This window comes from Mobula hypostoma, chromosome 24 (assembly GCF_963921235.1).
Source record: "Mobula hypostoma chromosome 24, sMobHyp1.1, whole genome shotgun sequence".
NCBI lineage: Eukaryota > Metazoa > Chordata > Chondrichthyes > Myliobatiformes > Myliobatidae > Mobula > Mobula hypostoma.
This window is the reverse complement of record NC_086120.1, coordinates 23,656,066-23,669,231: the sequence shown is the minus strand read 5'-3', so window position 1 is coordinate 23,669,231 and position 13,166 is coordinate 23,656,066. Positions and strand designations below refer to the sequence as shown.

The 13,166-nt window shown below is 45.5% G+C and overlaps 1 protein-coding gene across 1 annotated transcript; it reads left to right on the top strand.

Moving 5' to 3' along the window:
• Positions 1-9,587: 9,587 nt before the first annotated feature.
• c24h6orf120 (chromosome 24 C6orf120 homolog) lies at positions 9,588-11,973 on the top strand. The gene is made up of 2 exons (XM_063032696.1): positions 9,588-9,721; positions 10,664-11,973. The coding sequence occupies exon 2, from the start codon at positions 10,710-10,712 to the stop codon at positions 11,256-11,258; it is 549 nt and encodes a 182-aa protein (XP_062888766.1). The 5' UTR covers positions 9,588-9,721; positions 10,664-10,709; the 3' UTR covers positions 11,259-11,973.
• The last annotated feature ends 1,193 nt before the right edge of the window (positions 11,974-13,166 follow it).

The window sequence follows — 13,166 nt, the reverse complement described above, 5'->3', positions numbered from 1 at the left end:
ATGGAGAAGATGTAGGTGAGGGCAACATCAACGGTGAAGGAAGGGAAACTCCATTCTTTGAAGAGGGAGGATGTCCTGGAATGGAAGCCTCATCCTGGGAACAGATGCGGCAGAGGCGAAGGAACTGAAAAAAGAGAGTTGCATTTTTACAGGAGATGAGGTGGGAAGAGGTATCTTTTTAAAGTTTACCTTGATCAGAACTGAATACCTAAGTGGGGGGGGGGTGCTATACTTCAGTTATGTAGGGCATTGGTGAATCTTCTCTTGAAATACTGTGTACCATAACTTTATTGAAACATGCAAGATTGTAAGGATCTTGACGGGATGGATGTAGAGATGGAGTTTTTTCTTGGGTAAGAATCTAGACCGTGAGATTACTGTTTATAAATCAAGAGATAAACATACAGTTTTCTTGATGGAAGCAAAGTCTTTGAAAAATTTTGAGAGGCAGATAGATCCTTGTTAAACAAGTGATGACAGTTTACTGTGTGTTGACTGGAATGAAGAGCTGAGATTACAGTAAGTTCGGTTATGATCTTATTAAGCGTCTGAGTAGGGTCAAGGGGTTATGTGTTTTACTCTTGCTCTCAGTATGTTTGTACGTCCTGTACTGCAAACACATTAAGTGACAATTGGGATCAGTTAAGGTGTACATATGGGAATGCTTGGCATATTGATTCATTTGTGTGTGTGTGTGTGTGTGTGTGTGTGTGTGTGTGTGCGCGCACGCACGCGCACGCGAACCCAGCAACGGAGAGAGGGCAATTATTGCCCATTTTAAAAAAGAACCAAAATCAATGAAATTCTGTTTCCATTTTAAACTTCCAGCATCTGCAGCATTTTGATTTTCTCTTAAGTAAAACGGTTGCCAACTCTATGATTGCTTTAGTCTTAAAGTGTTGGCTTTTGCTCCACTAATTTCACCCAGTCAATAGAACTCCATCTTCTTGCATAAGTGTGTGAAGCAATGGTTAAGGAAATGAGTAGCATTTACAGTTTCCATCAACTGGTGAGCTCTTTCAAAGGCTTGGGAATGGAATTAACATGACACTTAATGGGAAAGCTATAAGAGGTGCAATTGAAAAGCAAAGTAAATGTCATGTTTTTCTAGTCATTGATGCACTCTAGGTGAGCAATGTTCCCTCCATCTGAGGAAGTGACTCTTATTGCATGAATGCAGTCACCAGAGAAAGGTAGATGCAAAGCAGCTTCTTTATTCAACAAAACAAGGTAAAGCAGGTATCATATAGAGATGTTTTCGGTTGAAAGGTCTCACTGGCCCAATGTAGGGCTCAATATTTTAAGTGCTAAACATCAATGAACAATTCCATATTTACAATGTATTCGCAATGTTTTCTTTGAAACTACACACAAACATCACACCTTCCGATTTGCAGACACACACACACACACACACACACACACACACACACACACACACACACACCACAGACATTCAAATGAATTTTGATCAGCACTGTCTGGTCTGGGATTCACGGCTTTTAGGAACCCACTGTTCTGAAATGCACTCCAAGTTAAATCCACAAAACATATTCAGACCAGTAGCCAAAGTCATTTGCTAAATGTAAATACGCCAAACCCAAAGATTGCTCTAACAGGGACCAATCTAAAACATTAACTGTTTCTTTACACTGAGTGTATCGAGCAATTTCTGGTTTTAGTTCAGATTTCCATCATCTGCAAATTGTTTTTAAATTTTCATCCCTTCTGCCTGTAGCTGACACAATTTAAGGGCAGTGCACACCATTTACAAGGTACACTGCAGCTACTTGGCAGAATTGGAATCTGGGTTATTATCACCAGCATGTGTCGTGAAATTTGTTAACTTAGCAGCAGCAGTTCAATGCGATACATGACACAGAAGAATAAATAAATAAATAAATAAATATCAGTATATGTATATCAAATAGATTTAAAATTATGCAAAAAGAGAAATAACATATATTAAGTGAAGTAGTGTCCAAGGGTTCAATGTCCATTTAGGAATCGGATGACAGAGGGGAAGAAGCTGTTCTTGAATCGCTGAGTGAATACCTTCAGGCTTCTTTACCTCCTACCGGATGCTAACAGTGAGAAAAAGGCATGCCCTGGGTGCTAAACATCCTTAATAATGGACGCTGCCTTTCTGAGTCATCGCTCCTTGAAGATGTCCTGGGTACTTTGTAGGCTAGTACCCAAGATGGAGTCGACTAAATTTACAACCCTCTGAAGCTTCTTTCAGTCTGTGCAAAGGCACAACCACCGCCCCCCCCATACCAGACAGTGATGCAGCCTGTCAGAATGCTCTCCACTGTACATCTATAGAAGTTTTTGAGTGTCTTTGCTGGCATACCAAATCTCTTCAAACTCCTAATGAAGTATAGTCACTGTCTTGCCTTCTTTATAGCTGCATCGATATGTTGGGACCAGGTTAGATCCTCAGAGACCTTGACCTTGACACCCAGGGACTTTAAACTGCTCACTCTAGACACCATGGAGGACCGAGTAGCAGGCACTAGACAGCACAATTCCCCTCAACATCACATAACCGAGTTGGAAACATTGCTACTCCTTCGTCATCTTTGTGTCTAAGCCCTGGGGTGTGTTACTGAGCGATACCATGGGAGGACTTCCACCAGAAAGCCACTCACCGTTACCTTCACAAGGTTAGAGATGACAAATAAGTGTTGGCCCAACCAGTGACACCAACATTCCGTGAATGAATTAAATACCAATTTCATTCCTGGCAAGGCAGGTTTGTCCTGTGTGAATACATTAAATATTGTATAAGAGATTAACTCTTTGGATCTTAGAAGAATAAGCTTGACGGGGTTGACAGACCTGTTATTCCTGTTGTCTGGAATGGTCAGATGTCCACAGTGGACATAAAAGGATGTCAGCCTTCAAGAAGGAATTTCTATACCTACAAGTAGTGAACGTTCGGCATTCTCTACTCAAGAGGTCAGTTACTGAGTATATTCCAGACAGTGAAAAGGGATCTAGTGCTTTCCTAGTGTATATGATGAATAAGCTCTTCTTGGGCTTCCAGCCGGACACGGGTATCAGTTATAACCAGTATTTCGATGACAAACTCTGCCATCTGGTTCAGGGATGAAGCCTGGGTATATCTAATCCAGTGATATTTATACCCCTGTAGTCCGTCCCTCCTGATTGGTTAATCCTCATCCAATCAGGTTTCCACTCCCCACCTTGGTAAAATCGAATTCTAGTTCTTACTTAGAGCGAGACCCTCACCTTTGTTAAAATTCTTTTCCTCTAGTTTTATTTCAATGGCTTCCTCTACCAGGCGGTCCCAAAAGTCATTGGCGTGGCACAGTAGTTTTGTGCCATCAAAGTCAACCCTATGGCCATTGTGAATGCAATGCTCTGCTACCACCGGTTTCTCCGGGTAACCCAAATGGATACACCTCCTGTGCTCCTTGATGCCGGTTTCCACCGTGTATCCCATCTGGCCGATATACAGGGAATCCTGTAAACACCAGCCGATCTGAGTCCCAGGTCATCTTTGACCCACATAAACTGTGGTTTGAGCTTCCTTACAGGTTTGTGGGTGTTATTAATCTGGTATTTCTTCAGGATCCAGGCAATCCTTCCAGAGACCGTGGGAATATAGGGAAGAGAGACGGTAGCGACGGGTTCCTCCTCGTTGTTAGGTTTCCTGTTTTTTCCATCAGCCCTTTTAAGAGCCTGATTGATTTCCTTTGCTTTGTAGCCATTCTGTAGGAATGCCATGTGTAATTGCCTTATTTCCCTAGGGAACTCTCCGGGTCTGAAACAGTTTTCGCACAGTTAGTGAAAGTAGAAAGAAACGCCCTACGCTGGGACGCGTGATGGTGGCTGTTATTGTTGAGGTATAAATCAGTGTGATTGGGTTTCCAAAAGATGCCATGTCCCAGGCTACCATCCGGTTTGCGTCGTATTGGAATGCGCTGAAACGGGAGGTAACCATTGGTCTCCAACTCCATCGAAAATTGGATGTTTGGATGTATACTGTTTAGATCAGTGGTCCCCAACCACTGGGCTGCGGACCGGTACTGGGCCACAAAGCATGTGCTACCGGGCTGCGATACCGGGCCGCAAAGCATGTGCTACCGGGCTGCGATACCGGGCCACAAAGCATGTGCTACCGGGCTGCGATACCGGGCCGCAAAGCATGTGCTACCGGGCTGCGAGGAAACGATATGATTTGGCGATATGAAATGATATGAGTCAGATGCACCTTTCCTCATTCTCTGTCACGCCCACTGTTGAACTTGAACGCATGTGAGGTTATTACGCACACGAGGTCATCAGTGACCCAGGACGCAAATGACCCGAGACGCGTAAAGGAATGGGTCTGTGACCCATTTGTGAATGTCCCCGGTGAATCATCCCTGTCAGCGTGGGAAAAAGATCAACTCCTCGAGCTTGCAAATGACGGTGGGCTGAAAAGTATGTTTGACATAACATCTCTGCCGGCATTCTGGATCAAAGTCAAGGCTGAATATCCTGAGATAGCCACGAAAGCACTGAAAACGTTGCTTCCATTTCCAACATATCTCTGTGAAGCGGAGTTGCAATGATTTTATGTCCATACGAGGAAAATATGCACTGTGTGTTTAATATCCAAACGTTACTTAAAACATTATGATGTTATTGACTTATAAGTGACTTATAATTCAGTGGTCCCCAACCTCCAGGCTGTGGACTGATACCGGGCCGCGAAGAATGCAGCAGTACAGCAGTAGCCAGAACGCACCCAGCACATATTTAAGAAAAAAGCTGAAATAAACAAGCTAATTAATTAGGTGCCGCCTGGCACGTAAATGTCGGCCCAGATCAGAGGCGATTGCCGATTGCGTCGCCTCTGATCTGGGCCGACATTTACGTGCCAGGCGGCAACTAATTAATTAGCTTGTTTATTTCGTTTTTTTTCTTAAAGATGTGCTGGGTGCGTTCTCACCACCGCTGCACCACTGCATTCTTCGCAGCAATGTATCGGTCCGCAGCCCGGAGGTTGAGGACCACAGTTATAATTGACTTATCACTATATGCGTGCAAGGAAAATATGCGCTGTGTGTTTAATATTAAGTTTGTTAGATAAACCCTTTTAGAAACAAAATTGAGTGTATTAGCCACTTATAAGTGACTTATAGTTGACTTATCACCTATATTCCAGTCGTGATTAACACCCCCCCCCACCCCTGGTTGGCCGGTCCACAAGAATATTTTCAATATTAAACCGGTCCGCAGTGCGAAAAAGGTTGGGGACCCCTGGTTTAGATGGTCCTGGAACTGTTGGAGTGCCTGGAGTCCATGAGGCCGTACTACAAAGGTGTCATCGATACATCGGAAGAAGCATTTGGGGCATGAGAGCAATGAACCCAGAGCCCTCTCCTCAAAGTCCTCCATGTAAAAATTAGCAGTAGACAGCAACAAGGGCAATTCCAAGGCCACTCCATCCGTTCATTCATAGCATTCCCATTAAAGAGGAAGTACGTTGAAGTAAGGGGATAGTCAAAAAGGTGAAAGATACTCTCATCAAACCTTGACCGCAGGAGGATGAAGCTGTCCTTAATAGGAGCTCTCATGAACAGGGGCACCATGTCCAAACTGACCATTATGTCCTCCGGGTTCAGCTGGACGTTGGTTATCATTTTAACCAAGTCGGTCGAACTTGTGATGTGATGCTCACAGCCCCCAACAAAGGGAGACAGCGTGGTTGTTAAATGCTTAGCGGGGTAGTAAGTCGGAGAATATATCGCACTGACAATAGGACTGGGGGGGGGCGGGGAATCCCTCGTTGTGTATCTCAGGGAGCCTGTAAAGTCTTGGTGATACCGGTGCCTGAGGCAGAAGTGTCCGCTGGCAGTCTAGATGTCTTCAGTAAAGCAGAGGTCATCCTGACAATCAAACTTGTGGGATCCCGCTGTAGGTGGGACCGTCCAGAATCTGTGGTATTCCTCGGAAGATGTTAGGACCGTTGCTTTTCCTTTGTCCATTGGGTTTTGGCGTAGTGCCTGGAAGGCCAGTCTCTCTCCTTTGGTAATGTTCGGTTTCAGCAAAACGGCTCTTTTGAGGGCTGTGCAGACCTCTATACTCAGCTCGTCCACAGTATCTGGTGGTAGTTTTCAGATTTCTTGTTCTACTCTGCCAATGTAGTCCCGATAAGGTATAGCTCTGGGGATCGGAGCGAAGTTTAACCCCTTGGTGAGGACCGATCTAGTCACCTCGTCAATGCTTTGCCCAATTCCATTGACGACAATCCTTTCTGGGTCCAATGGTGGGATGGCTGTACTTTTTGGACCACCTAGGAAAAGAAGCCACTGAAATAAAATTAGAGGAAAGGAAAAGGCAAGGTCTCGCTCTAAGTAAGAACTGGAATTTGATTGTAAAGAAGGTGGTAAAGCGGAAACCTGATTGGATGAGGACTAACCAATCAGGAGGGATGGACTATGGGGGTATAAATACCACCAGACTATACATAACCGGGGATTATCCCAGAAGATGGCAGAGTTTGTCATAAAAATGTCAGTTATAATCCAAACCTGTGCACAGCTAGAAGCCCGAGGAGAGTTTAATCAAGACAAATTCATAGCTTTTTATATATTTAAGGAATAAACAGAGAATGGGGTTGATGCAGGAAAATGGCGCAGAGGTAAAAGATCAGCTTTAAACTAATTGAGCGATGGAGCAGGCACAAATGCACCTCTGCTGTTTCTCACGTTCGCACACAGAGACAGTGACGAAGTTGCGGAGCCAAGTACGGCTGGCCATATGCTGCCTTTGATTACTGTTTATTGCCATTTGGCTGAGGAAGCCGTGAAAAGCAACCTCTCAGTCAGTCAGGCGCGAAAAATTCTGTCTTCAGACAGCCTTGCCTACCTGGTAACACCCAGAAGCTTCCACACTTGCCGCCTGGAAGTTCTCCCAGGCAGTCAGAGCCTACAGATTCGCAGGACAATGTAAAACTAATTAAAATAATCAGATTGAGTGAGAATGTGTACTGCTGACATTGTTGCAGATTTCAGATTGAGTATCTAAGGTATTTATTGAAGAAAAATTGAAGTTCTGATGAGATGGAACTGAGAATCTCAGCTCGTCGATCCCGACCCTATGGTCCATTGTAAGGAGCCCAAATGCAATTCAAGACTGGCATTCAGGATGGAGAGAACCTGGCACTCTCTCCCCAGACAACTGAAGGCGAGGCTCAATTGTGTGTAAGACCAGACAGTAGATGAGAATAAACTAATTTCCTTGGAAGAGAGGTGAATGAGAGGTGACTGAAGTTAATTAGCGGAGCAAGAAAGATGTTGAAGAGAATTGTGACTACCCAAAGGGTACTGGGTGTCTGGAACTCAATAACTGAATCATCATTGTAATTCAAAAGTAATGGCCTAATTCTGCTCCTGTCTCTTATTGCTCCTGTACAGCTGAGATTGGGGGACAGTGTGACAGCTGGTTTGGAATTCAACATTTTATTGCTGTTCCACTGCAGGTAAAGCTAGCCACTGCCCCCCAGATCCAGGCAGCACCCGACCGAGATAGCTCACACTTATTTCCTCATACACTAGCTGGGAGGACTGTGTGGTGTTCATCGTCATAAAATATCTACAGCACATTACAAGCCCTTCAGCCCTCAATGTTGTGCCGACTGCGTAACCTACTCTAGAAACTGCCTAGAATTTTCCCACCACATAGCCCTCTATTTTTCTAAGCTCCACGTACCTATCTAAGAGTCTCTTAAAAGACCCTATTATATCCACTTCCACCACCGTCGCTGGCAGTGTATTCAATGCACCCATCTCTCTCTGTGTGAAAAATTTACCCCTGACATCCCCTTGGTCCCTATTTCCAAACACCTTAAAACTGTGCCCCCTCGTGTTAGCCATTTCAGCCCTGGGAAAGAGCCTCAGGCTATCCACATGATCATTGCCTCTCGTCACCTCTATCAGGTCACCTCTCATCCTCCGTCGCTCCAAGGAGAAAAGGCCAAGTCCACTCCTTATCATAGTCTTCTTCACATAATCTAGACCAACAGCCCAGAACATTAAACAAGGTTTTATTTATTTGTTTATTTAGCGATACAGTGCTCAGTTAGCCCTCCGAGCCACGCAGCCCCAGCGATCCCACAAACCCGATTAACCCTAAACTAACCACGAGACGATTTACAATGACCAATTAACCTACCTGGTAGGCAAGTCGTACGGTCAGTCCCGGGACTGTGGGAGAAAGCCCACGCATTCCACGGGGAAGATGTACAGAGACTCTCTGGCAGAGAGCACTCGGTAAACGCACGCCTCACACACACAGACATTGACCTGTCATTCTGCAATCACTGCGCAGAGTGTACACACTTCAATGTCTTCCTGCTATTTTCTTGTAATGGGTTTTAAACCGAGCTGATGCGCTCAGAGTTGGCTTTATGCTGTCTTTCACTCCATACACGGCAATATATTCCATTCCTTCAGTAATGGGGATACGTAAACATGTTGTTTGTGTACCTTATTTAAGGTAAATACTTCTGATCATTTTGGACATGATTGTAACTACATTGTGGGGTGTATCACATTCTAATTTATATGTGGTCGTAAGTCAACTCGAAGATAGCGTCGTAATTTAAGATGCTATGTCCTGGTGCCCTATAAATGGGCACTTGGCTCTCAGTGGGAAAGGGATATTGGGACTACCAGGAGCTCACACTGGACAAAGTACGGAGCTATTATGTTTTCTGGTTGATACTTTCTTGTAAATATTGGCAGTATTATTTTCACTATTTCTGCTAAGTTTTGCAAGTCTGTTTTTTTTTTGAAGCATCTAATAAACATCCTTGCACTAAAGTGTTCAGTGACTCCGGCCGTCTTTTGCTCCTCCTTTGGCCGTAATCCGTGTATCTAACAGACTCCATACAGAATGGTGCCGGAATTGAACTCCAAACTCTGAAACATCCCGAGCTGTAACAGACTCCTGCTAACCGCTACCGTGGCGCCCATGGATGAATTGTGGGTATTTTGTACTTTCCATCTTAAAGTTTTATCCTGAATGAAGTGATTCCAAGGATAAGGAAGAAGGAGCAGAAGCAAGCCCCTTGGGGCCTCAAACTTGCACCGCCATTCAGTGCCATTTGCCCTTCAGAGGAAAGTTCTTCCCTCCCCCTGTTGTCTTCTCCTATCATTTCGGATCTCCCCCTCCCACTTTCAAATCTCTTACTAGCTCTTCTTTCAGTTAGTCCTGACGAAGGGTCTCGGCCCGAAACGTCGACTGTACCTCTTCCTAGAGATGCTGCCTGGCCTTCTGCGTTCCACCAGCACTTTGTGTGTGGTGTTTAAAATTACCTGTCACTTGGTTGAGCCAGAAGGCTTGTGAGTTCAATCCAGAGATCTAAACCAACGCTCCTGTACAATTGCTTAGACCATATTAAGCAATTGGAAGTGCAGTCTTTCAGATGAGGTACTAGAGGAATGTTACCTCTCCCTCGACCTCCATGGTGGCAAACTCTTTGAGATTGGCGAAGAACACTTTGCCAAAGCCAACCTCTCCGAGGTGCAATGACGCCTTCCGACCAGTGACAGTCGCTGCTGTGCGGTGGCGCCGGACGGCCAGTGCGGTTACTCTCGGCCAGTGTGCGGCCTCGTTGTCGGGAGCGCGGCGGTGGCTGGGCCGGGTGCTCGGAGCCCGAGTGAAGTGGTCGTGGCGGAACGGAGCCCGTGACCTGGGGATGGTAAGCAAAGAGACCGAGGCCGGGAACAGACCGAGTCCTCTGTTGGCCCAGAGGGTGGCCAGACACCTGAACGCCCCGACGACCCTTCACCTCTCACCCCGGCATTCTGTCTGGACCCGAGTCACCCTCCTGCCACTCCCCTGGCCAAGCACCCCTTGACTCTCCCCGCCCTGACCCCTACCTTTCCCCACCTGAGCCCTCTCTCCGCATCACTACCCCCACAGGCACCTTGCCTCACCCCGCCCAACCTGCTGCTGACATTTGCGAGCGGCGGCCGGGCTCACCCTGACAGGACTGGATGCCTCACTCCCTGATTCGGCCCACACTCTCCTGCTCTCTCCGCCCTCCTGCAAATGTTTCCTTTTCCAGTGTTGATGCAGTTCTGTTTGGAAAGTTGCTGTTTGATCCGCTTCCACCGCCATTTCACGTCGTAACGGATTGATTAGAAAGAATTCCTCCACTATCCTCTGACAGCCACTGCTGATTTGTTTCCTCTGATCAAACTCCTCTTTATTTTGAACACGTCCGTAAAATCACTTCTTAGCCATTTCTGCTCGGAGAATAATCACAGCTTCTTGCATCTCCCCGCATTAACTGTATTTTATTGTCGCATGAATTCAAACCATTATCATCCTGCCCAATGTGAGCTGTACAGCCTGCATCTTACACCTGCCGTTTAAGGTACAGCTGTAGCTTTTAAAGCACAGAAAGCTACGCAACTTTATTGAAGATTCAACATTAGCGGGAGAATGGGGTTAAAAGAAACAGCCGTGGTTTAGCAGACTCGATGGGCCAAATAGCCTAATTCTACTTCATTTGGGGAGTGGGGAAAGGGGTTGAGGAAGGAACATATTCCCTCATTTCTAATGCCTTTTCCCGATGAAACAAATCAAGAGCATTAACAGGCGTCCCTCTCTTTCTCTCTTTCCGCTGTACCTCCAGGAGCTGTGCAGATGACATGGGCTGAGTTGGCTCCTCTGGCAGAGTCATGGCGGAGGTGTGGTGGGCAGTTCTACTCGTGCTGCTGTGCCAGCTGGTTCCGGGCGAGCTCTCTGTCATTGAGCCGGTGCCCGACGACTGGGTCCTGCTGCACGTGGTCCAGGGGCAGGTGGGACCCGGCAACTACAGCTACCTGCGGCTTAACCACGACGGGCAGATCGTGCTGCGCATGGAGAGCCGGCGAGGGGACGCTGACCTGTACATCTCCGACTCCACGTTGCACCCCAGTTTCGACGACTACGAGCTGCAGTCGACCACCTGTGGCCTGGACTTGGTGGCGGTGCCAGCCAGGTTCCGCAGGCCAGTGGGCATTGCTGTGTATGGTCACCCTTCACACTTACAGACCGAGTTTGAGATGAGGGTCTACCTGGACCGAGGAGTACGAGAGAGCCCCTTCCCTGAGCCCTCCTACCCTGGTGACGAAGACACCACCGACAGGACCCCACCAAAAAAGGTGGTGGAAGAGGAGGCAGAAGAGTCTGTGTTGTGGACTATAATAATTGGGATCCTCAAACTAGTGTTGGAGATTCTTTTTTGAAAGTTCTCCTTACTGTGTATCAGGTGTGGTGGGGTTGTGGATGCGTGCGCACTTGGGACAGGAGCAGTGGAAACAGTTTGAACATAATCACTGCCTGCTCTCTATCAGGGAAAACTTGAGTTTTTTGTTCACTGACCTCAACTAGTCAGTGACTTACTGTATGATCTGATTTCTTTTTCTTTCCCAGTGGGGTGAGATGATACAACACTGTGTACCTGTGGGTCACCAAAATGTGCTATTGAAGGATACTCCTTGCCTATCTGTTCCATGTCTATTTTCTAAGATAAACCTTTTGTTAATGTCTTGTCTATTTCCTAGGACCGCTACTATTCTGTCTATACTACGTCTGTTTCCCCAGATAGCACTTACCAGATCTGTATTACACCCCATCTGACACTGGTACAGGCAGATTGTAAATATTTTTACTTTACAAAAAAAAAATCAGCAGAATTTGTACAGAGAAAATGGCAGCTGCTTATTCAGAGCTACTGTGAGATGATTGTAACGCAGCCGAGTTTAAATGTGCCAGAAATCAAAATATGGAATTTTCTCGAACCCCTGGCAGTTCTCATCCAGGGCTGAGCTTTGCCTGAGAGGATGGCTCAATCTGAAATCTAAAAGCATTGTTTTCATTTTTAAATGCCAGAAACTTGAAGCAAAAGAATGACATTCTTTCGGAACATGAGAGAGCCAATAAATACAGTCATTGCATTGACCCTGGAGCAGAGAATCTTATTTCTTAACGTCCAGCATTGGGTTTGGATGTGAGCATTCCTTTAAATGAAGTCTGCAGGGTTAGTTAGTCCAGCAGTGGCAGTAGCTTGCACCTCGATTGTTCTGGATAAGTATTTGTACAAAAAAAAGTTGCATTTCTTAGGGCCTTTCACATCTACAGATGTTCCAGGTCACCTTGCAACCAGCAAAAACACCTGTCATGTGAGGTTGCTTTGGTTTAGGATTAGGAAGCATATCTATCCCATCAAAATCGTGCAAATAAATGTATGCCCTGTGCAATGTTTCTAATGACACTAATTGAGGGGATCTATTCACTGAGACATTGGAGAATGCTATGGAAATGTCAGTCCAACTTGGTAGAAAGAGCTTTTTAAAAAAAAATTGTCTCATCTGAATTACATAACGCCCACATTGAAACATATCTTCAATACACCACTGGCAGTATTATTTTGGGTGTTTCCATTAATTATCTCACTAGGACGTGAACAGGTGAGATGAGAGTGTCATCCCACTCAGCCAGTCTGAGGGTTTCTGTCACATCTCACGGTTTAAATAGTTAATGCAGATTGGTAAGTTAGACAAGTATCAAACATGATGGGTACTCATTGTACAGAACACCACAATATAGCTCTTTAAAGGCAGCAAGCGTTTTGAGATTTGTAAATCTGTATGGCAGGGGAGATGGTGCAATAGGGACAACTTTAGATTTTTGGGGCGTTGGGACCCCGGGGAGTTGATGGCAGTGTTGGGGAGAATAAAAAATGGGATTGATGTACAGTGCCTTGTAAAAGTATTCAGTCACCAACACTTTGTTCATGTAAATGAATATCACAACCAGGGATTTTGATAAATTTAACTGAGAATTTTTATTTGTGAATCACAGGTTCTTTTCTTCACAGTTGAGCCCAAAAGCGGAAAATTGTAAAGCATGAAAATCTAAAAATTCAAAAACTGAAATGTATTCAAAAGTTTTCATCCCCCTTTGCTTAGTACTTATTTGAACCACCTCTTACAGCTATTACTGCCAGTAGTTTAATTTTGGATAGGTCGCTATTAGTTTTGCACAATGTGATGGAACAAGATTTGCCAATTCCTCCTTGCAAAATTGCTTAAACTATGCCAGGTTGGTTGGAGAGCAGTGGTGGACTGCAGTCTTGAGGTCTTGCCAGAGAT